The sequence below is a fragment of the Talpa europaea genome (assembly GCF_964194135.1).
Source record: "Talpa europaea genome assembly, chromosome: 4".
Taxonomy (NCBI): domain Eukaryota; kingdom Metazoa; phylum Chordata; class Mammalia; order Eulipotyphla; family Talpidae; genus Talpa; species Talpa europaea.
The window spans coordinates 76389011-76414909 of NC_140070.1; the positions used below are offsets into that span (position 1 = coordinate 76389011).

The window sequence follows — 25899 nt, forward strand, 5'->3', positions numbered from 1 at the left end:
CAGTTTAAAATCTCCCTGAGGGCAATGACTTTATCTGCTAGGAAAATTCCTATATTTGCAGGACCTAGCGCAGAGCTGGACACAGATATTCAATAAACAGTTACTCAATGAGTACCTGTGAAATGAACAAACGAGTAAGTGAATATACAGAGGACATAATATTATTCTACCTGTTATTTCCTTTGCTCACATCTCCCAGCCTGAGTCTTGCCAAATCAGTTCTACAAAATTCTACAAAAGTGAGTTATGCCCTGTATTTTAGGAGACAGGAAAGGTAGAGAGGAAGGAAGTTACCTTTATAGCTCCTGTAAGTACAACTCTCTCACCTAGTAAAGGAGGGGAAAGGAGATGATTATCACAGGCAATTCACAAAATATTTTTATAAGGAAAAACTACAGTCATGTGCTGTGGAACATTGGATTGCAATATTATTTTTTAAAAATGTTCAGTATCCTAATTTGGAGAGTCAGAATGAAGTTTAGGGTTAATTCAGTAAAGATTTAACAACTATTTCAAGTCTTTTGCTTTTCTGAGTAGGAAATTGTCACCAACATCAACATTAGTCTTTCTTAATTCAATGACACAATAACAAATTGAATGCAGACAGTTACTTCACTCATAAAAAAAGGATATTTTCCTGGCAATGCCGTTCCAACTCGATAATCAGTGTAGCTCTTGTTTGGATGAAAGTTGAAAATAAAAAGAAGACCTGCTCTCTCAAAAGTGATAACCTTATTGGCTTCATGCTTTTCACTTACATAGGCCTGTAAGAATTAACACATATATTACATTTAAATGATATCCAGATGTTGCTGCAAGTATGTTATTTACTAAAAGTTTCATTTTTATTAAAAGCCTTGCTAGCTATTAAGCAAAAGATGAAAATGCCGACGATACATTGTATTTTTCAGGCACAGTGAATTTTTCCATAACAAACTAAGCCAACAATAGTCTTAGAAAATATTTAAAAACTAAAAAAATCCAATTAACCACTTGCCAACAGAGCACATAGAATCATTGTTATTTTAAGTAATAACATGGTACCTGCATCATGTACAGAGTTTGTGTGTACTAGAGCTAGTTATAAGTGATTTTTAAGACTTTTGTTTGAGTCTCCAGATGAATGAGATAAGTCACATAAATTCTTTTAAAATTACTTTTCAAAAAATAACATATACTATTGAGATGTCTGAATGTGATTTCATCTTAAAAATTTTATCACACAACTTTGTCAGATTCAACAGCAACTTAAATTCCTTTACAATGTATTTTTGGTTACATATAATAGGCGATGTCTGAAAATAAATCATATCTACAAACTCTCTTACTTTATACTTAATGTTTTACAGTAGGCAGGGAGAAGCCTCTGCTTTTTCAACACTACTCTCCTTCAGCCCCAGCTCCCAGAGGACTTATTTCCATGCATATCAGCAGCACCACTCTTGGTAATTTAAAAATGTGAATGGAGACTCTAGAGTAAACAGTATGCCTTTTGGTATTCAACATTGTTCCTACTGAAAAGAAGCATCATTTTGCTCACTCTTCTGGAAATAGCATTACTAATAAATATGATTAGGGCATTTGTGTCATGTAGCCAACCTTACTGAATATATAAGTACCTTTGTTCAACCATTAAAAAAAAATCACAGACACTAAAGTAAAAACACATCAACAGTAATTTCAAATAGCACCAGTAAAAAGTAAATGGATTATAAGTAACACACACTATATGCTAATTTTTGCACAGGGAGAAAAAAAAAACACCTCTATAAAATTTGCACCTGTTAATTACATTTTCTAAAACTTATTGAAAACTGAGACTTTAATTCCAGAGGAGATTCAGGCTCATGAAAAATACAAAACAGCATGCAGGTATAATGGCATCTATTGAAATGACAAGTTAGAGACCAGTAAAGGAAGGGGAAAAAGAAATAAAGAAATCTACATTTTTGTCCAAGTAGTTTCTTTATGACAGCATAATTATTTATATAAAGAAAAACAGTCAAAACAATTAAGATGTTTCCACAGCAATTTCCAAAATGGATTCCATGACGAGAGCTTTTATCATTTATTATAACCAATTGAAATAAAAATGACTAAATTTAAACAACAACAACCACCTAACCAGGAAAGTAAGCAGGGTATTAAGTTTAAGGCTTTTGTTATCTGTTGGAGAGACTTCAGTGACATGTTTTGACAACCTGAAGTATGTTACACACTGAATAATAAAGCACTGTTTAAATGATCTGCATATAGATCTAAGCAGATTACCATTCTAAGCATGTACAGCACTGGTGACTAAAACATAACATTTAGAGTAAAGAGCTTACCTGTGGAGCAGAAAGCCAACCACATCTTTCTTCCAATTTATTCATATCCCTGTCAAAGTTATTTAGGAACTTATAGCGAAGAAGGTCATCATCAGTTAAATTAAACTGCCTTCTGGCATAATGGTAACTTTCATTATTTCCTTTCCTGGGGAAATCTAACCATTCGGGATGCCCAAATTCATTACCTGCATTAAAAAAGAAAAAAAAAAAAAACATAAACAACACATAGTAAAAATTGTATTTCTTACTAAGATAACTCAATAATTATATTTTTCAAAGTCTTTAAAATCAGTGTTGGTTACAATTTATACAGCTGTCCCTTGTGAATGATGTATAACCCTGGTTCAGAAAGAACGCAGTTTAAAAAGGAGACCGTGTTTGGATTCTGAAGTCCAGGGTCCAATTTTAACCTGCTTTTCTCATTTTCTTCATGCACAAACTGAGAACAGCTAGCTCTGTCACACGTATTTCATGTCTGAAATAGTAACTGAAATCTCTGAGTAATTTTTGAATTCTCTATTTCTATAATCTCTGAAATCCCTACAATGTTTCACAATTTCTAAAGGCTTTGCATGTACGTTATTTTTGATCCTCAAAGGAACTCTTTATTTAATCCATTTCACAGATGAGAAATCCCAAGCTCTGGGCAGTTAAGGGATTTGTCCAAATTCACAGAGATATGTGGAAAAGTAACCGTTAAAATTTAGGTTAGATTAAAACTCAAATTTCTTTCTACTTTGTCACAATAGGCAAGTATGTTTTAAATTTCAGGTGCTATGAAAACCCAAGTCATCACTTTTATTATTCATTTTCTATTTCTTTCTCAGCTACGTAGGTTATCATTATACTTATGTGTATCTTTCATCTCAAGTGTGTGTGTGTGTGTGCACATGTGCCTGTATGTGTATGTGTATGTGCACGTACAATTGGGACACCTGGTTGGGAATCCATTCATATACTATTTTTCATTATAATTATAAGAATCAGAAAAAATACACCCAAAATGTAAAAAAATAATAACATACATATTTTTCATTCTGAAAATCAAATTTAGATATTAGCTGTCTAATAGATAGGCTTCTATAGTTTTCCCCAAGTTGTTTTTCTACTTTATGGCTTTTTTTTCCCCCAAAAATTAAATACTACCTACTAAAATTACTTTGATTTGCTATATTAATGCAACAAATTTCTAAGCTACAAATTTCTCTTTTGAGTTAGAAAGTACCATTGCCAAAACAAATGTTCTACTTTAAATAAAAAGGTATATTAATATTCTAATAAATAAAAGCTAATGTAATTCAAAATGATTTACTCTACAATTATTCAAAATGGTAAACTCCGCTAAGAAACAATGCAATTTACTTAACTTTTAATTTAAACTTTTAGGGACCATAACCATCAAAATAAACATAACATCCAAACCAATTATGTTTGGATGTTATGTCTATAGCAGTTTTATAAAAACTAAAGTATCCACAAAAACTTTGCTAACTTCTATTATTTTATTATAAATGATATTTCTTAGGACACTGCCCACCACTGAGAAAGAAGAAATAACTTAATTTCTGAACCTATGGGGTCAGAAAATATCTATAATACATAATAGAGTATACAGAATGTATATATGTTTATATTCACTTATGCTTTGAAAGAGACAACAAATTTTCTTTGAAAGAGACAACAAATTTTCCTCTGCTATACTTAGGAGTCCTGTTTAGGTCTGGGGCTTGATTCACACAGTCCATAGTATACCCATGACATAGTTAATTATTATCCATTTAACCAGCAGAATGATGTACTTCCAGAATGGTAGTTAGGGCTTATGGGATACTGATAATGAAGTTACTACCAGTTTGGGGAAAATTACATGCCGAATGCTAGTTAGATTTTTATTTAGTAGAGGACTTAGGAGATACACTAAAAATTCCATGAGGCAGCTAAGGTATAGTAATCTAAAAACTGGATCCAGTCTTTTTGTAGGCAAAATACTTTTATTATGGTATAACCATGCATTTCTGAATGGACTCCATTATTACTAATTCCTTTCCTGGGGGAGATTGTTAGATCATTGTCATCATGATTCCTCACAGTAGAGGCAGCAGTGAATGGCTAATGTCTGCTTACTATGTGCTAAACACTATTATAAATTTTGCATATGAATGGGCTCTTTCCTATTTCAACAACCCTGAAAAAGGTGTACTATTGTCTTGATCTTACAGGGAAGAGAGTGCAGGCATGAGAGTTATTATGTGGTAGGGCTTATCAACTTAGGTAGCATAGTTTAAGCATTCTCTTACTAATCTACCATGTGGCTCAGAAGTACATGCCATGGTAAGCACAAAGAATGACCAACCTCTCATATTAGGTCAGAGAATTCAAGTTAAGCAACTGACATATGTAACTGCACTGAAGTGTGAAGGGGAGAGGAGGTGAGTTCAGTTTAACCATAAAAAAGGGGTTCATGGCAGGTGGAGACATTGGGCAAACAAAATGAAGTTATGAGGACAGACCTCCTGAAATCTGGATTTTCTATTAAAGGCACTATGGAACCAAAGTCAATTTTTAGGTAGGGGAATGAGGAATTCAAATATTTTCTTATAAAATCTCTATGTCACAGAGGGGAAAGATAACAGATACGGGTGATAGGCAAAGGTTGGAAAGATAGTATGGGATCCAAAGTATAAGGTATGAGATGATGAGACTTTGTAGGAATGAAGAATGATGGTTCCAATGGCATTTCTGAGATGGATACAGCAGGATTTGATGACTGCCAGCTGAATGGAGGTGGTAAGGAAAAGGGATGTCACTTATGAGCTCAGGAAACTGAGTAGTAACAGCATTACCTGAATTTGGGGAAAATGGTGAGAGGAAGTGTGTAGGGAGAAGATACTAAACTTATTTTTGTTTGTTTGTTTGTTTGTTTCATTTAAGACCTGAAGAATACATAGGCATTTATAGATTTAGCATAATAGTGACAGGTAGGTTACTGAAATTCAGGAGAGAATTTATTACACTAGATTTATCCACTAGATGACCAATTTATTACAAATTACACTAAAGGATAAGAACCAGATGGAAGAGATACATAGGGAAAGGTATAGAAAAAAGGCATGGGATTTCCAGGCTCTCTCCAGGTGGGCAACTGTCCCCCAAATCTTCATGTTCTCCAATCTGTAAGCTCTCTGAAGACTTTCCTTTTAGGTTTCTATGGAGGCATTTTTACATAGGCAGGAGTGACTAAATCATGAGCAACTAAACTCAATATCCAGTCTCTCCCCCTCTCCAGAGGTCAAAGGGGTGGGCTAGAAGTACTAAACTGGCAACTAGTTTTCATCCTCAAGTGCTTTCCAAAAGTTACCTTTGTTAACATAGAAAGACACCATTAACATTCTCAACACTTAAGAGAATCCAAAAAGGTGCCATGAACAAGGAATTGTGGATGATGAGCAAATATGTATGAGAAAAAACTATTTTGGTCATCTGAATGACCAAATACATGAGTGTGTGTGTATATATACATATTTCCTATAAATCACAATTTCACAAGGGCCCTCACTCAACCATTCTGGCACTCCATCTGCAGTGCCAGCTTCCTGAAAATTAGAAATAAATTTCTGTTGTTTATAAGTCACCCAATTCATGATATTTTGTTCTATCAGCCCAAGTAGACTGTATTTTTGATAAATATTTAATTTTCATTTATATAGTGATAGCTATATATCCAAATCTATCATTCTCTATTTTTTTTCTACCTACAACTTGCTTACAAACAAATATAGGTTTACCTTTTATGCTATTTTGAATTTAATATTAGTATTTTCATGTGAACAAATGTGTATTTCCACCATGGTATTACATTTTTTGCATATTATTTATTTAACTATTTTCAGGTTAGCTATTTTGACTTTTATTAATACTTAAATATTTAAAAAATGGCCAATACTGTAAATGCATCTCTGTGCAGTTAGTTGTCTGATATTTCCTTAAAATAAACTGAGTAAGTAGAATAGCTTGTTCAAAAGGTAAACAGCAGATTTTAAGAGAAATTTCCCAGGTGCGAACATTATTAATTATTTGAAGACACAGGTAAAAGTTACAAATTGTTACTGAATTCCTTAATACATATGTTTACAGTTCTACCTTAAAAGTATTTTTATCATTTAAATTTAAGATTTTATTTTAATGCTCTTTAATAGGTAAATTTGAAATATTAATATCTCTTTTCAAAAGCATGTAAAAAGTTATTAACTATTAAGAAGAAAATTCATAAGTCAATTTAAGTACTTGGGAAAATATAAGAGAAAGATGAAAGAAGGAGAAATGCTAGGTCTCATAATCCAATTTAGGATTTTAATGTATTTTAAATTTTTAATTCATTTATCCATTATATTCCAGTAAGACGATTCTAATAAGCATGCGTACATAATATGGAAGAAGAAATTAACTCTCTAAATTAGGAAGTTATTTTTTAAAAATTCAAGATTTAATGAAGACCCTATTCTATTAAATAATAATATATTAGTATCTCTTAGGGACTACTTCAGATTTTCTGAAAAACTTCTCCTGGAAAAGCTTCTTTATAAGCTTGAAAGATATGGAAAGTTACATTCAACAAAAAATAAAAGTTACATTAGTGATTGCAGACAAAACATTCTACAGGGTGGCTTCTGAATGTTATATCTGTTGTAAATGAGCTGACAAGGGGCAAATTAAGTTTAATGTAGACAAACGCAACATTAAATTTCATATTTGGTTCAAAACTGTAAACACAAGCATAAAATAAATGGAAGCAAATCACAGAGAGACTTTCAAAGTGACCTTGGAATAATCGTGAAGCATTCTGAGACTGAACAGAGAAAACTGGAAAATGTGTGTTAGTATCTTACACTAGCTCACAGCTCACAAACCTAACGAAGAAAAATACTATCATTAAAAGAAGTTAAGGATGCTCTTCTCAGCTATGGCCTACAAATTACTTAGGAAATGTGGCAGCAGTTGAAACAGAACAGTGAAATATGGCCATCCGAAAAGCTTATAACTAAGGACTGCTGTATATAAAGATGGAGACAAAATATAAATTTATTCAGATAATGGCAAAGGTAATTGATTTGTTTTAGTATAAACAACTTGAAGGGATGGGAAAAACATGTTCTGAAGCAGCATATAAATTTAACTAAATTAAAAAATATGGGTGTATACATTTCTAAATTATATATAAATGTCATATATACATGTATACATCATGTATGTACATATTTCTCAGTGAATGCAACAGGCATTTGTAATGGATTTACCCACTCCTAGTTATTCCCCGGTATTTTATGCTAAATGTGTGTATGTTCATCTGTACATTTTTCTGAGGAGAAAAAGGTTTTCCGCAGATTCTCCAGGCATTTGAGTCTTAAAAAGTATAAGAATGGCTCACTGTATTAGAATGTTGGGAAGTAGAATACCTCACAAGTAAGAATTTCTAAGAAGCATTTTTAAAACCTTTGGCTGGTTTATTCAACAGATAAGAGACTTAGACAAGTCACATTCAAACTGACTTTACTTCAGAGAAGCAGTGACCGTGACACATGAGAACAATACTTCTTGAGCCCAAAATATGTATCACAAGTAACCTGACATTCACCATCAAAATATGACATTTCTGCTCATTAAATTATGATTCTGATCATTAATGTAATACATAGAATGTTACCCATTTCAAAATGAAGGGAGAAAAGTAATTTTTTGACCTGTCACTTGGGACATTTTATAAGAAAATTCACAGTTCTTGCCAAGATTCATTGCACTGAATGTAGTAACAGCACTGGGTGCTTCCAGAAATAAGGCTTTAATGATTTGGCTAAACAACTTTAAAACAAGAGTAGAAAGCAAGTGACTAACATTGCTACATTTAATTCATGAGTCTAGAAATTTCTCTAAGTTCTTTCTCTCCTTTTCCATTTCCCTTGTAAACAGAACTATTCATATCTAGTTAATTGTGAAAAACCTCTAAGCGCGAAATTCCTATTGGGATTTCTTTTCCTGTAATTAATTTTTTGCTGTTTGATGTAAAGGTCCAAACTATAAATTGACAAGAAGCCAGCTGGTAAAGTGATGAAATTCAAGACAATATAACTAATGAAAAAAGCCCCAGCTCTGTTAGCTGAACATTTTGATTAGTGGGTTTGTATTTTGTTTCTTGAAACTGTAATGCATACTAATTTTACCTAGGAATTAATTAAAAGTCTATTATAAATTCCATGTTGTGGATGTTACACAATTTTTATTGATATCGTTTATGTATATATGACAATAAAGTATAGTCCTAATGAGATAAAAAAAAAAAACACCTTTTGCTTCTATTTCTCTTACCTGTACTAAAAATTAACTCTTAAAGGGACGCATATGTCTTAAAGTCAAATGCTTTTCGTGTTTATTCGATTCCTCAAAGAAGAGCACACAGCATAAAATAATTTTCTAAATCAGGGCCCATGTTTTCTCTTTTTGAAAGAGTAAACTTGCTCCTACTTTTCCACCACTGATCAACATGGCTCCAGGCAGGGGCTACAACTAATGCTTCTTTTTCGCTCTCTGCAGCTTGCTGCAGTGCACTATAACTACAACAGGGAATCCTTAAATATTTGTCAAGGTTAGATGTTTCCCACTACAACTATTAAAGGTCTAACTTCATCTCTTTTGAGGCACAGAAGTAAAATATAATGATCAGATACAGAAGATGAGATAAAGAACAGCATGCTAGCTGAGGCAAGCAGACCTAAGTGCAGCATTGTTACTGGGGATTTATCCTTAAAGTCTATTACACCTCCACACTGCGAATTTTAGTTAATTCTCTGTTTATAGTAAATACATCTTTATAATATAACTTACATATCTCTATATATTTACATATATCTACAATCATATAGATACACACATAAATATATGTGCCTATGTAAGTGTGTGTATATTACAGACCTAATAAGAACATTAAAAAATTAAATGGAAAGCCCACACTATTGAAGTGTATCCTGTGTTTCAGATAACATGCTTAATGTACATCAGCATGGTCCCTGTCCACAGAGCTCATAACCTAACAGGGGACAGAGACAGAATTAAAGAACTACATACATACATATATACATATATATATATCTCATACCTTTATATGGTATCTATGCATACAATAATACATAATTATGTAAAATATTAGTATACTATTATACTATCATGTCAATATACTGTTTGGTTTCCTAAAATTTCCTGTAATAAATGTACAAATATTTTGAGTAAAATACCTAACATTCAGTCTTTCATTCCTAGATGCGACGCAGGAAGAGGGGCCTAAGAAGTAAGCATAGAAAGAGAGGTTTACCCCCCGTGTATGCACAAAGGGAATGGTGGCCTGAATTAAATGCTATTCCTGATCTTTTGTTCCAAAAAATAAAACCATAGTGACTAGTTTCCATGCCCCGAGATTGTGATAGCTGAAATGGCAAAGGAATGGTGCTGAAGTTAAACGCCAAGGCCCATCAGTGCCATTTATCTGCCCTTTTCTTCCCATTCTTTCCCCTGAAAAATTATAAATAAAAGTCTTGAGGCAGGGTCTCCCTGGTGGCACAAGGGGTTAAGATGCAACCTATGCCACTGCAGCACGAGTTCTATCCCCAGCCAGGGAGCTACCTACATGGCACAGCAGACCTTTCCTGACTTGCCAGCCCACTGCTCCCATCAGCAGTGTGTTTCAGTCATTCTGCCTGTTCTGTTCCCCACTCTGTTTCCGGTGAATCCTCTCACCCTCTCCCCCACACCTCTGGCCTGTACCCCAGTTCTTGTATACATAAATAATCTTTAAAAAAAAGTCTCGAGGCAATAGCCAAATGAGTTCTGGGCATTTTAGAAAACAGTTTTCAATTTCAACTATGCTTGGTTGGCCATGGCCAAACCCACCAAACCTTTTAGTTAGTCACATAATCAGAATTGCTGTAGTGGTAAGATTTCATCATAAGGATAGTAGATAAAGTCAATTCTTAGGTCAAGTGTTTTGGAAAAAGAGTTGCCCAAATCAAGCAAACAAGTAAACAACCTTCAACCACCAATGCACATAAGAACAACATGAAATTAACTTTCTATTCCATATAGATATGGTAGAATAATATAGACACAAATATAAGCCAGTCTTATTTGAAATGCTAAGAACTAGTAATATTACATTAAGGATAATTCTAGGTCTTATTTTAGTTAGATTAAGAAACTGGAAGAACATTTTAAAGAAATGAAATATAAAATAATCATCAAGACATTAAAATAATAAAAGCAAAAGTAATTCCTTGAAATCCCTCCATACACATATTTTTTTGTTAATATTTAAGCAGTTTTTCAAAAATAGTAAAAAAAAAAAAAAACCTTCAGGATGGGAGAGAACATTATCCCCATTTTTAGATAATAGATCAGGAAGGTAATGTTATTTTCTAATTTATGCAGATATCAAAGTTAGTATTCAAATATAAGTTTGTCTATATTATGTCCTTTCGATCTAGTAGTAGGTACTTGATTTGAATGACATTAGCTAGAAACCTATTATATACAGGCTAATATTAGGGGAGATTTAAAAAAAAGGCTATAACAAGATGTGTAAGAGTGTATTTTCCAATACCACTATTTTTTACAGATAAGATATATTTATTACTGACTTGTGCTCCCTTTGAGCCTTGCATGTTCTACAACTCATGCTGTTATTACTCCGTGTTCTAGCCTTTTAGTCTCCATGAGGCCTTTTTTAAATTCCTGAAGGAAGGTTTTATTTAAGGCTTGTGTTTCTACCATCGTATGTTATTTTTCGTATTAAGGCAATTATTTAAATAGTGCAAAATTTTTTTCTGTGCTTATTGTTTGTGTCTGTTTCTTAATTGGATTGGGCACAGACATCTTATATTTTCATCTATTGTCTCTACTGCCTAATGTAATAGCAAGCATATTATGCACACTCAAAGATTTATTGAAAAAATAAAATAGGAAGGAAATTGTGTCTGCTTTCCATAGCAGACTATATATTGCTAACAGAAAGTTTTACCTTACTTTTTGAATACCCAGCTTGAAGCACAGGGACTGAGTAGAAGGAAATATCTAACATGTTTCCTTAGTAGTTGAACAATTGTTCTCTATGAGGGCCATAAGAAAAACACAAAAGTGCTGGGGGACATAAGGCATTGGGTAAAGGGGAGTATATTCACACCATCAGAGAAGGGAAGATATAAACCCAAAGAAAACAGATAAAACACTTCAGCATTCTGTACCTTGGAGGTGAGGATGCCTCCTCTAGTGTTATCCTATTCTGAATGACATGCCAACTGGAGGTAGAATTTCAAGGGTTTCATGTTGCTATGCATACTCTGATGTACACACCATTTTTGATGTGCATGATATTTTAAAGTTATTTAAAGTGAATAAAGATAGTAAAAAATGACAAAACTAAAAATATAAATGAGACTGAATTGAGAATGAGTATGTATGGTTTTATGCAAAAAGATGTTTAAGAACTTGATACTATTTGCTTAAAGAAATTGACAGCAACAATAATGAAGTTTTGCCATTCATTCTGAAGTTTTTTTGATGCTCCATGAAGCACAGGACTCAAAATATTCTTTGAAGGAAAGGAGAAGAAGGTGAATGAATAGCCTATTTTGTAAAATAATCAATTGAATTCAGATGTTTTGCAAGTAAGTTACAAATGCCTGAGAAAATGATTTGCTAATGAAATACAGTGCATAAACATGGGTACCAACTGAAAGACTCCATACCTCTTAAGGTGGAGAAAACTTTTTAGGAAAATAAGAAACAAAGAATATATTGGCTGAATTATAAAACTGATGATAACACTGGTGGTTTTGTGGCAACTCTAACTTTAGATTTAGAGTCAAAAGTTCAGTAGCTGTCAGATTGTTTCTATTTAGTTCCTGAAATTTGCCTATGGTTAGGATATGCTACCAACTAAGCCAGTGTCAGCTCCTTGTGGTCACATTAAACAAAAATAGTGAGGTTAACAAACATTCCTAAATCAATTATTCCTTATGAGCCAAGCAGAGGCATTTTAAAAGTAAACATATAACCATGGGAAATAAGATTGGAAAGAAAATGTTCACTTAAGTCATCTATCTGTACTCCCTAACTGACATCAATTTAATTCCATCCTGATATCATTCCCAGGCTGGATAAATGTTTCTGTAAGATTCCAAGTCTCTTTCAATGCACAGGAAGCTGCAGCTTTTCTAGATTTCAGTCTCCCACAGTGCCTCTTTGGTACTCAGCAACTCCCCTAGTAGAGAGACTTAACTACCTGCTTATAACTTAATCAAAGAACCAGGATCAGTTTGCCTTTGCATGGTGCTTCCAATGCTCCAGGTTCCTGCCAATAGCTAGTTAGCCTTCTCTGCTTTCCTGCTGTCAGCTCTTGCTTCCTCTTAGGCAAATGGTGCCAAAGAAATGAAAAAGTTCCATAGCAGTGTGATGGCTTGTGGGGAACACTGTAAACTTATTTCTTCACCCAATAAGTAGAAAGGTTCTCATTGTTATACCTGCTCACTTCAGCTGTCTGCTTTTCCTCTGGGAAACACTGATTTTGATTTTTTTAATATCACTTTTTTCATTAAAAAAATAATTAGTGGGCCTCCCTGGTGGTGAAAAGGGGTTAAGTCTCAGCACTATGAAGCTGTCTGCAGCCACTGCAGCAAGATTTCGATCCTCCACCAGGGAGCTAACCCATATGGCAATGCAGACCTCTCCTGTCTGTCTCACTGCTCCCCTCAGCAGTGTATTTCAGTAGATCTGTCTGTTCTGCTCCCCACTCTGTCTCTGGTGAATCCTCTTAACCCCTGCACCTCTGGCCTATACTCCAGTTCATAAATAAATAAAACAAATATTTTAAATTTTTTTATTAAGGTAAGACTGCATTATAACATTATATAAGTCCCATTTGTGCATTGTTAAAAGTCAGTATGTGTATATACTACATACATTAATTTCATCAGTAAAAGTCCAATTTTATACTTCACCATCCTCCTGACCTCTTTTAGTTGACCTATTCCTCTTCTCCCTTCCTTTTTGACAACCACTAATTGTTCATCATCACCATCACTCTCTACATGGGTAAACCAATGAAATCATCTATATGGCTAAATCATTCTCTCTACTTCCAGAGGAGAAAAATTTCTAAATTAAACAGTTTGATTAAAAAAAAACACAACACAGAAGTAAAACAATGAAATCAGAAATTTAATCCATTTATGTTTTCACCTTTGTCACAGCTAACCCCTACATTAAACTATTCCACTGGGAATTATTCATGACTATAATTCATCCTAGATGAATCAAGTTCCCTTGTTTTCCACTGACTACATCTTCCCATATACAGACCTTGTTTCAGTTAAACTAGATGACACATAGTAATCTGATCATGACCCCTACTTCTTGCCTCTCTCCAGTTAGTCTTTGTCTTGTAATGCCTGCATTTGCCTCCATAAACCCTGTTTGTTCTTAACAACCACTTTAAATGTCAAATATCTACCTCTTTTTAAGTCTGAGAAACTTGATTTTTTTTTTTTTTTTGCTAGATAAATTGCTTTCTAAAAAAGGCTCATTCCCTAACCTCTGCTTATGGTTCCAAATTTTGTGAAGTGATATACAAACAGAATGGTGATGTAAAGGCTCATTCAAAGGAGCTCACTCAAATAGTCTGTCTTTTTTTTTTTTTTATAGAGGCATGTTTTATTTATTTATTTGTTTGTTTGTTTGTTTTGTTTATACATGCACTGGGTACAGTCAGAAGCGTGGGAGGGTGAGAGAATTCACCAGAGCCAGAGCGGGGAGCAGAGCAGGCAGAAGGACCGAAGTACACTGCTGAGGGGAGCAGCGGGCGGGCGGCAGGAGAGGTCTGCGCGCCATGTGGGACCCTCCTCCGGTGGCCAGGGAGCAGCCGGGGATTGAACTGGCGTCGCAGAGGCCGCGGGCAGCTTCACAACCCAGCGCTCAACTGTTGTGCCACCGGGGAGGCCCTCAACTAGTCTATATTCACCTTTTGCTCCTCTTCCTTTTTCCTTGGCTACAGAGAGAGTGTTTTGGTACTTTGATCTAGATTATGTAGGAAAGGCAGAATTTCAGTTTTGTGCCTTTTCCTTTATAGAGGTAATGTGTTTTATATATGTCGCTACGAAAATAAGATTTTAGTATACCCCAAAACTGCAAAGACTAAGGGTATGACAAATACACTATTGTCTAGAAAAGCATGTTAGTTACTTTACCTAAAATGAACATTGTGCATTAAATTTACAATATAAAGAAAACTAATCAGAATTAAATGCAATAGCTTGCCTAAGAAGTAAAGAAATGCTGAAGAGACTCGAATTACACTAAAATAGAAGATTAAAATAAGCTCCCAGAAGTAAGGCATCAGTTATTTGGGTCCTTCACAAACTAGCACATCAATGTATAAAACAACGTTGTCAAAGTTTTTTCTAAACTTCTTGAAACTTTACAAAGAATCATTAAATGTGTCAGGTATTTGGGGAAAAAAAGGAACTTTTAACATTCCAAGTGACAGATGTCAAGACTCATGAATACCTAAATATTCATAACTTAGCAGACATTCTAAACTACCGTCCAGGAAAAATATACATATTTACTTTAAAGTTATTCCTAAGAGCCGTTAAAGCTCTTTAAAGGAATAGTGAGAACACAGAGTAGAAACTCTATGAAGGTAAACTCCAATAATTTATATATAATTACAAATTCTTTTGCAGTTTTATGCTTTCAAATAATCTTCTGACTATAAATCAGTCCAGTCTTCTGCAAATACATTTTTTTCCTCTAGTTTACTTACAAATTAAAAAATAGGCCAAATTAAATGTCATACATTGGGGAAGACATGGGAAATGAATACAAAAGCTGAGTTTTATTATTCAGTTTGTGACAATATGTAATGTCAACCTGTGTAACTTGTCCTTAACTTGTGATCAACTAAGAGCTTATCTTTATCAAACCCTTATTACTTGTAAGGGATCATTTCAAACTCTAAACATCATTCAACTTTTTAATTCTTAAAAGTGCACATAGTGAAACAGGTACCATAAAAATCCCCATTTTTCAGACAATGAGGAGAGGAAACATCAAGTAACATGCTCAAGATAATGCAGCTAGAAAGTGAAGTAGCAGGACCTAGGCAGAATATCTCTAAATGAGAACTCGTAGCCCCCATGTTATACTATTACAAAATCGAAATTATAAAAAGGATCCCAACCTTCCAGGTTGGAAGCATTAAGTAAAATTATGCATGCAAACACTTCACAAACTTTGTAAGTCTAAACAAATACAATATACATAGAAAATGATGTGAGTGTATGCCGTGGAAAGGGCATGAAGGATAAAGACGCTGTGATGGCTACTGGCTGAATGTTAAGAACAAGGAAAAAATTTTACTTTATTATAATTAGTCTTTTTCCTGGTCCTTTATTTAGGTTTTCTAAATTCCTGCTATGAGTGAGACCATTCGGTATTTTTCTTTTTCTTTCTGGCTTATTTCTCTGAGCATGATCCCTTCCAGCTCCATCCATGTTGCTGCAAATTGAATGTTTATCTTTTTTGATTCCTGAGTAATATTCCATTGTGTATATGTACCAAATCAAAATCAATAAGCAACTATAAACCAGAGATGGGGGATGGGAGGAGGGATTACAGTCAAAATAAGGGGGGGGGGTGGGAATTGTATCGGGAATATAACCAAGATGAAAATGCATACATTGTGCAAAAATGAAAAATGATGTAAAAATATATCAAATAAAATGAAATACAAAAAAAAATTAAAAAAAAAAAGAACAAGTTAAAGAAAAGAACAACTGAGGGCCTCCCGGTGGCGCAGCGGTTGAGCGCTGGGTTGCAAAGCTGCCCGCGGCCTCTGTGGCGCCGGTTCGATTCCAGGCTGCTCCCCGGCCACCGGAGGAGGGTCCCACATGGCGCGCAGACCTCTCCTGCCGCCCGCAGCTCCCCTCAGCAGTGTCCTTCGGTCCTTCTGCCTGCTCTGCTCCCCGCTCTGGCTCTGGTGGATTCTCTCACCCTCCCGCGCTTCTGACTGTGCCCAGTGCTTGTATAAATAAATAAATAAATCTTTAAAAAAAAAAAAAAAAAAAAAAAGAACAACTGAAACGACTCTCAGGGTTCGGCTACTCATTACTGGAACAGAGATGATGGTGCTAATAATAATAATACCAATTTTTCAAAAGGTATCACAATTTGTAGGGAGGTTGATTTCAGCTTTAGATTCAGCAATTTTGAGGAGCTAGCAAGATGCCAGGCAGAGATAGACTTGCAGCTTCAAAATTAATAGTTCAGAACAAAAGGATCCATCCTGAGAGGTTGATATGGGAATTATTTACATTAAAGAAATGAAAAAAGTCTAAAAGTAGATAAGTTTCCTAAGAAAGAGAAGAAATAAAAGAGGCCCAGAACAACAGGTGAGGAAGGATGCACTCCACAGGGGAAAGAGATGAAAAGGAGTCTGTTAAGGAAACAGAGACCTGATGGTTAATAAAATAAAAAAGTAGGAAGACAGACAGGAGAGGCATCAAATCAAACTTGGTGGTCAAGACAGTTCAGGGGAGAGGGGCAGGCACCTGCAAGTCAGTGATGACTTTGGAAACCAGAGTTCCAAATGCAGAGAGAACAGCAGAAACTTTCAAAGGTGAGAGATAATAAACAGTATAAACAAGCAGAGTTAGCATACAAATAGACAGCAAAAGTCGGCATGTAGAAGGACAATAGGAAAATAGTAATCAGTTTCTCAGGTACATAACCTATTTCACAATTTGTAATATGTGTGTTTTAAGCAAAGCTTTAAATGTTTGCTAGTTTCACAGATTCATTTCTGAATTATAATTATCAAAATAATTAAAACAACAGTGGTGAAAGAGCCATCTCCTGTCAAATTCTTACTATTGATTGCATGTATAAAAGGAAACATTCATTTTATTATTTAACAATAATTTTAAAATAAAAACAACTTTGATGTCACTGACATATCATGAAGTTGCAGGAAAAATATTGCTTGGTATAAAACATCTTGTGCTAAGCGTCAGAAAATAGCAAAAAAATTACTAAATATCAAAATTCAAAAATTCAATTCTATCTAGTAAGTCATAATAACTATGTATATATCTTTTCCAATTAATTTTTTCAGAAGACAAGTTATCTTTTGTGAAAATATTCTTGATTCAAAAAGAAACAATTATTTTGTGTAACAAAGGTTATACAGATGGAAATTGATTTTAGGAAACAAAATTGTTTACACCGATAGATTTCAGTATGTTAAATGTTATTGTTTATAATGATTACATTTTTTTCTTCATTGAGAAAATATTTTTATAAGATACATATATAATAAATAATATAGAGCTACTGGAACTTTTTCCAATTTAAACAGGTGACCTTAAAGTGAGCTGACTGAAAATGAACAGATTTCCTTGTCTTTTACTAAAAAATGGTGTGTGGCTATAGGAAGGAAAATTAGAATTTAAAAGTGTCAGCTCTTTATCTTAAACTCTGTGGCCCTTGATGTTATATTTGCTCAGGCAACTCTTGCCCTCATTTAGTTGGGGGCACTATATACTGGCAAGGGAAAGAAGAAAAAGTGTAGATGAATATAAAAGAATTAAGTTGGAAGTAGGCTAGCAATCACTGGAAACTTTTCTCACTTTTAAAGACAGATTTAAAACTTAAATCTATTAACTTTTATCTGCTTGAGAATTATTTTCCAAGGGAATAAGAACTTTCATCAAAACCACTGTTAGAAAGAATATGAGGACAAAGTCTTTGTTTTATATTATACCATGTAACATTTAATTATATGGAAATGGTTGAGCCAGGACTAAATTCTTACCTGTCTGCCCTAAAAGAAGAACCTGAACATCAAACCAGAGAGTTGAAACAATTATCCTTGACATATGATTTTGTGATAAACAGAATCTTTACACACAGATACACACACATACACACACAAGCCTTTTTAGACATTGCTTTTCTGATTGTTCTGATACTATGAAATTCATATACTTTAAATCCACTACTAATCTGTTTACCTACTCTGGACAGCAAAAAAAATACTGTAATATCTAATTTTTTTTGTCCTCCCATAGGAACCAATTTTCACCGCCATGGGTGGTGATATCACCCCAGTTGAAACTGTGCTATCAGCTGGGGTGATATTACCTTGGTTGAATTAGGCATGCTGATGACATCATGAAGACAGCCATGATGCTAGAAATGGGTGCATGCATTCTGCTCAATGTAGAGAGGAGGCATTGCTTCCTGCATCAGGTAATGAAGGACTTGTTTGATTACACCTCTTCAAAGACAATGAAAAGGAAGCCCACTTGTCCATGAGATAACTATGTCATGGATTTTATTCATTTGAAGCTCTTTTTAGGAGTTATTGGAAAAATCTAGCTCCCAAAATACTGAAGCTGGCTAATAAGTACATAAAGTCATCACTTAATCTCCTCCCAAGATTCATGGAAACAATAACTTGAAGCAGAACTATGTATAAGGAAACCAGGTCCTCAACTAGCATTTTTGTTGTGGTTCAACCTTGGATAAGATTCTTTATTTCTTATTAACATTATAAGGAGATGATAGTGAAAAATGTTATTCAAGGACCTACTAAATCATAAGAGTAGCTTTCCAACTTTGCATCCAACAAACACATTTCAGTATTTTTTTGTACACTACTAAGAAATATTTGGTCTCATGTATAGGAGAGCTCAAATACACAGGACTTAAATTTCCTGAGAGAGAGAGAGAGGAGAGGAGAGGAGGGAGGGAGGGACTTTGGGAGAGAGGGAGGAAAGGGGGGGTGGGAGAGAGAGAAAGAGAGAGAGAGAGAGAGATCTATTAGTTTTTCTAACTTTCAGAAGACTTTCACATTAATAAATGAATTGTCTTTTTAAAAGTCAATATAGATTTTTTAAAATGTGCCAGGTTGTTATTATTTGTTCAACATATAATAATTAGGATTTTGCTTCATACTAGTATTTTAAAGTATATAGGTAGGCATAAAATAAGCGGATCTTTAAAAAAATGCATGTGCATAGCATTTTTACATAATAATGAAAAACTGAAAGAGAAAATAAAATTGTGGCATGAATTTTCAACCACATAAAATAATTAATATTCTTTATTAAATTGTAGAAAACTAAACAGTTAGTGGCAATCACAATATAATGTATACCAATGTCAAATTACAATATTGCCCACTTGAAACCTACACAATCAATAAATCAGTGCTCCTTCCACAAAAATTTATGAACAAATTTATTAAACTATAGCTAATATATTGAAATATATTAAACAAATTTATTAAACAACAAATTTGTTACACTATTATAACAAATTTATTAAACTATAGCAAATATATGAAATAATCTAAGATATCTGGATATCTTGATTGTGGAAAGTTTTGTGAAAGACTGACTAGATTAAGTAAAAAAACCACTATACCAACAACTCAGTATAAGAAATTCAGAATAAATATACTTGCCTACCCTAACAATTTGATATCAAGTGCAATATGAAACTTTAACTCATGCCCTATATATAATAAGGCACAATATACAAATGATTTAAAAAAAGTATTCAAAAGGTGTGCAATATCTAGATTTTCAAATCTTTGTTTTTGCTGTCTCATATTTTTATGTCAAAATCATCACCTTAGCTCTGAATGACAGTAATTTTCAGTGTTTGTGAAGTTTAAATACCCATCGCATTTTTAAAAACATTTTATTTTATATAATTCTTACATCATTTTTCATCTTTGCACAATGTATGCATTTTCATTATGGTTATATTCCCCATACAATTGCACCCCCCCTTATTTTGACTCTAGTCCTTCCTCTCCCCACCTCTTCCTCCTCCCCCCGCCCCCCCAGTGTGTCTCTGGTTTACAGTTGCTTGTTGATTTTGATTTTTACTTTATATTGATTAGTCTTTTTCCTGGTCTCTTATTTAAGTTTTCTAAATTCCTGCTATGAGTGAGACCATCTGGTATTTTTCTTTTTCTTTCGGATTTATTTCGCTGAGCATGATCCCTTCTAGCACCATCCATGTTGCTGCAAACTGCATTCAAAGTAATTCATAATTAGACAATAGTGTGCAAAGCTGAAAAGTTGATCTGCACATCTGCACTTTTTTTTCCTCCAAAGCTTCCACATTTCTCAATTCCACATATCTCAAAAACATAAAGTTGAGGGCCTCCCAGGTGGTGCAGCGGGTTGAGCACCGTGCTGTGAAGCTGTCCGCAGCCTCAGCAGTGCTGGTTCGATGCGGCCGGCTGGCGAGGGTCCCACATGGTGCCGCAGATCTCTCCTGTTGCGCCCGCTGCTCCCCTCAGCAGTATATTTCTGTCATCTGCCTATTCTGGCCCCTGTTCTGTCTCTGGTGAATCCTCTTACCTTCCCGCACCTTTGGCCTGTACCCCAGCTCTTGTACAAAAATAAATAAATCTTAAAAAAACAAACAAAAAAAACATAAAATTAAAATACTGTTGAGCTTAATAATATAAGCCTCTTATTGTGAATAATTGCCTAAATGCATTTTTTTAAGATTTATTTTTATTTATACAAGAGCCAGGGTACAGGCCAAAGGCGCGGGAGGGTGAGAGTATTCACCAGAGACAGAGCAGGGAAAAGAACAGGCAGACTAACTGAAATACACTGCTGAGGAGAGCAGCAGGTGAGACAGGAGAGGTCTGCTTACCATGTGGGTTGCTCCAAGGCCGGCGGCACTGCAGAGGCTGCGGACAGCTTCACAGAGCTGCACTCAACTGCCTGCGCCACCAGGGAGGCCCGCCTAAATGTTTTCTTAAAGGAGAGGTAATTATTGTAGGTATTTCAATAATATGTTTATGCTTTAAAAGTTATACTATTACTCTTTTTCATTTACAATTTATGCTTCCATGTGTACAAGCTTCTTTAAGCAACTTAATAATATGAAAATGTTTTCATGAAAGATGAATCAGGTATTCCATGCTACACTATAGTATTATTTAAAATAACACATTTTTCAATTGCACTCAGATTATTCATTTTATAAAATCTAAAGGAAACTTTCCAAATGATAGTTACTATCTAATGTGAATTTGACTGTATTGCTCTATATTATTAAGACTGCTTAAATCAAGTACCTGAATCGTTTTTGAGTTATGAAATAAAAACAGAGGTTTATTCAATCTAGCACAAAAAGCACACTCTTACATGATCCACACAGAAAAAAATGTGTTCAAGCACTTGATAATTTAAGATATACTCAGTGAAAATACTTTAGACTAACACTATGATATATTAATCTTATACTACATCATCTACGCATAATGATTAAAATATTTCTGATGTAAGTTAATAATCAGAGGGATCTTATATTTTTATGGCCCTAAAAAATAGCAACTTTATCTTTCTCATAATCTTCAGGAAAAAAAAATCTTACATAAAAATTTAATTAAATAATTTTGACCCACTCATATGGGATATATACAATTTATTGACGGGTATGAACAGTGTGAAAAAACTTTAGATCTGGAATTTTAAAGAATTCTAGTGGCAGATGACCTTGCAGTGCTATATTTAGTTTAAAGCTCTTGCCCCCTCAAATCCATCTTTCACATTTTTAGTTAAGTAACATATCTAAACTTTGGATCTGACTATGTCAATCTCCTGTAAAACCCTTCAATAGCTGACTATGACCTGGCCTCTGCTTCTATATTCTGCCTTCTCTCACATCATTCATGTCTTAAATTAATGTGTCTCTCATTCTGTCTCAGCTTCTTAGTTTTACGTAGTCACCATTCCAATGGATGCTTCTCACAGGGCAAAGGGATGCTTGAAACCTAAATCCTTCTTCCACAGTAAACCCTTCCTGATGGCTCACTCATTCCTCCCTTGAGCATTAGTTCATCATTCCTTCCAGTACACACACTGCTCTATGCAGATCTTGATGGTAACAATTATGACCTAACACATATCTGTGTGGTTTTACCAAACTCCTGCCTGGACAGAAGACTTTATGGACTGCCGCTCAAAGCATGCAAGCTATCACAGAGTTGAGAGCTGGGTCTTTTCTTTTGTAACCCAGGTTCTGGAGCAGTGTCTGACCCAGCAGTAGATACTAAATCACTGTGGAATGAAATTAGCAAAGGAGACTAACAAGTAATTTCTTTTTTTTTTTTTTTAATATTTCTTTATTTATGTATACAAGAGCTGGAGTGTAGGCCAGAGGTGCAGGGTGGTGGTAGTGGTGGTGAGAGGATTGACCAGAGAGAGTGGGGAGCAGAACAGGCAGACTGACTGAAATACACTGCTGAGGGGAGCAGTGGGTGAGAGGAGAGGACTGCTGTGCCACGTGGGTCAGTTCCCGGGCTGGGGATCGAACTGGAACTCATGCTGCAGTGGCTGCTAAAGCTTCATAGTGCTGAGACTTAACCCCTTGAGCCACCAGGGAGGTCCACAAGTAATTTCAAAGAGTGGCTGAAATCTGAAATAAGTTACTTTCTCCCTTGATTAGCTTCACAGGTTACGACACAATTTGAATTTTGGTCTTTAGTTTTCCTCTTTGACTTGCCTCTTCTAGATGGATGTCTATACTTAGATTTCTGCCCACACCACTGCCCATCTTAGCATTCATTACAAGTAAATAATAGTATTTGCTCATACTAGCTAGCCCATGTTTTGAAGGCAGAGTTAGGTTCAGATTCTGGCTCTTATATTATTCTGAACAAGTCAACCAAACTTTCCTATTCTTCATGTAAATGTTTAAGATATTGTAGTTATTTTTAGAATAGCATACTCAGACTGTCAAATTAAAACAAGTCATTCATATAAATCTGTATCCTCCCAACCCCTCAAGGAAAATACATGGCCAATGAGAAAACTGCCTAGTTAGAAAGGATCTTTCTCTCTCTCTCTCTCTCTCTCTCTCTCTCTCTCTCTCTCTCTCTCTCTCTCTTCCCCCCTTCCCCTCTCCCTATTTTCCAAGGAACCTATAAAATATCTCTCTATTAATTAAAATTAGTGTGAATAGTTCACATTCCTGCTTTGATTTTTTTTTGGGGGTGGGGTTTGGGGGTGGTGCTGAAGAGATGGAGAGGTAAAGATAATCATCTAAAGTTTAAGATACAGAGACATTCCCCTAAATTCCTAGTTTACTGTTGGCTAGTTTCTCAGAAGAAAAGTTGCCAGAACAGATTGCTTGCAGAGCACTCACCACAATGTTCTAAGAGATAACAACCACACAGCTCAGCGGCTCTGGCAAAATATAATCAATCACGTTTTGCATCCTATGGTTGTAAGTATCTTTACAGCTTGCTTGAATAATACTGGCAGAGCCTGGCATTCAGTGTTTGAGCAAAAATAAACTTGGATGAATTCTTTTTGAAAGGAGGATGTGCGTATTTCATGGTTACTAGTAGAAACCTATGGAAAAGTTTGAGGGGCTGTGCAACAAATAACAAAACTTACTATGTAGTAAACTGGGGATGAGAGAATTAGTGAAGGTGAGGAATGATTCAAGTGCTTAACACCACTGCAGAAATTTTGTGAAGTGTTAAGAAAACTAATACTATGTCCTAGGACAGCATTCTCTTTTGCTCTCCTTAGGAGGATGAGAGGCTTAATAGAAGGAGGTCTTCACCTAACTGACTCCCTATATTTAGAAGGATTTTTTTGTTTTTTGGTGTGTGCATATAGAAGAACTGGGTTGTAGGCCTGAGGTGACGGGGGTGAGAGGATTCACCAGAGACAGAGTGGGGAGCAGAACAGGCACACTTACTGAAATACACTGCTGAGGGGAGCAGCAGGCAGCAGGTGAGACAGGTTAGGTCCTCTAAGCCATAGGAGGGTTAGCTCCCTGGCTGGGGATCGAGCTCAGGCCATAGAGGGGAAAGCACTGAGACTTAATTTCTAGGCCACCAGGGAGGCTCCTAGAAGGATATTCTGTGGAACACTGAGGTTCATGGCTAGGAAGTCAGGCGTTAGAGTTTTTCCAAAATGTTATACAATAAAGTGATTAAAAGAAATGTGATGATATTTCTGTATTTCTAAGTAATGCAAAAGTATGTATTGCCTCCATTCTGCACATGCAACCATGTACATAACTCAGCAATGGAGCTGGAGAGTATTATACATGATGGGTCTTCTAATCTGAGTCTATGTAAATAATGAATCCATCCAGTGGTATACATAATAGCATGTGTCATATGATATTAAAACTACACATTATATATGCACACAGTATATAGATATATACACATTATTTAGTCTCTCTCTGTGTATATGTGTTTGTGTGTAGTAACCAAAGAATAAAGAATGAAAATATTAATTTTAGAAACAACTATATTCTTCACCAGAATTTATCTAGGCCTAATTTATTATTTTGCTAGATTAGAAAATCTGCTATGCAGCCTTCAAGTTGAAATTTCTATTTGTGATTCTCTTACCTTAAGAAGATAGGATTGAAATAAAAATAAGTGGCTTCCCATGCATGAAAATTATCCCTTATCTATAAGAAAGTTCACCATTCTATGCTAGATTTTGCTTTAAAATCCATAGCATATAAAGAATGACACTACGCTGGTTAGCATGTTCTGCATAAAAAAAAACATTTTATTTTCCCAATAAGTCTCTCTAATGAAAATAAATGATTGAAGCAATGGTAATGAAAAATATCACCACTCCCTCAATGGGGTTTTACAGAAATAAACCAGAGAGAAAAGATCCTATTTTGGATGTAATAGGTTTAGAGGCAAAGAACCAGAGAGCAGTAGACCTTGCTTGGATAAAGAATGAGGAACTGCAATGGGTCTCATCCTAACTCTCTTTTGAAACTTCAAAAGATTTGGCCAGCTGAGTAGTAATTCAGGAGTCACTAACACCACACCCATGGGTAACCAGGACCCATCAGGGTATCCTACTCTGCGACCAAGGCAGCAAGATTTAAGTACATGGGCCTCCCTGGTGGTGCAAGGGGTTAAGATGCAACCTATGAAGCTCTCCGAAGTCACTGCAGCATGAGTTTGATCCCTGGCCAGCGAGCTACCTACATGGAGCAACAGACCTCTCCTGATTTGCCCGCTGTTCCCCTCAGCAGTGCATTTCAGTCAATCTGTCTGCTATGTTCCCCACTCTGTCTCTCGTGAATCCTCTCACCCCCCACACCTCTGGCCTGTACCACAGTCCTTGCATGCATAAATAAATAAATCTTTAAAAAAATTAAGTACATATAGGTTCAGCTGATTCCTTTTTACTCATAACATTTTATTTATATTATTAGTAGACCTTTTCCTATTTGTAAGGGGTTTGATGTATTTAATTTATTCAAAGTGAGTGGAATCGAGAAAAATGTGGATAAGTTATATCAGACATATTATTCAACAGGGCCTCCCTGGTGGCGCAGGCGGCTGAGCGCCGCACTGTGAAGCTGTCCACAGCCTCTGCAGCGAGGGTTCGATCCCAGCAGGCCAGCAAGAATCCCACATGGCAAAGCAGACCTCTCCTGTCTT

The 25899-nt window shown here is 35.1% G+C and overlaps 1 protein-coding gene across 1 annotated transcript in view; it reads right to left on the bottom strand.

Annotated features, from left to right (window-relative positions):
• The window catches only part of GBE1 (1,4-alpha-glucan branching enzyme 1), a gene marked incomplete at both ends in the record, with an annotated part of 250486 nt that overhangs the window by 25843 nt on the left and 198744 nt on the right, over positions 1–25899 (bottom strand). The window contains 2 exons of the mRNA XM_084231058.1: positions 617–764; positions 2331–2515. Coding sequence (XP_084087184.1) covers positions 617–764; positions 2331–2515 — 333 coding nt within the window. The remainder of the gene's footprint in view (positions 1–616; positions 765–2330; positions 2516–25899) is intronic.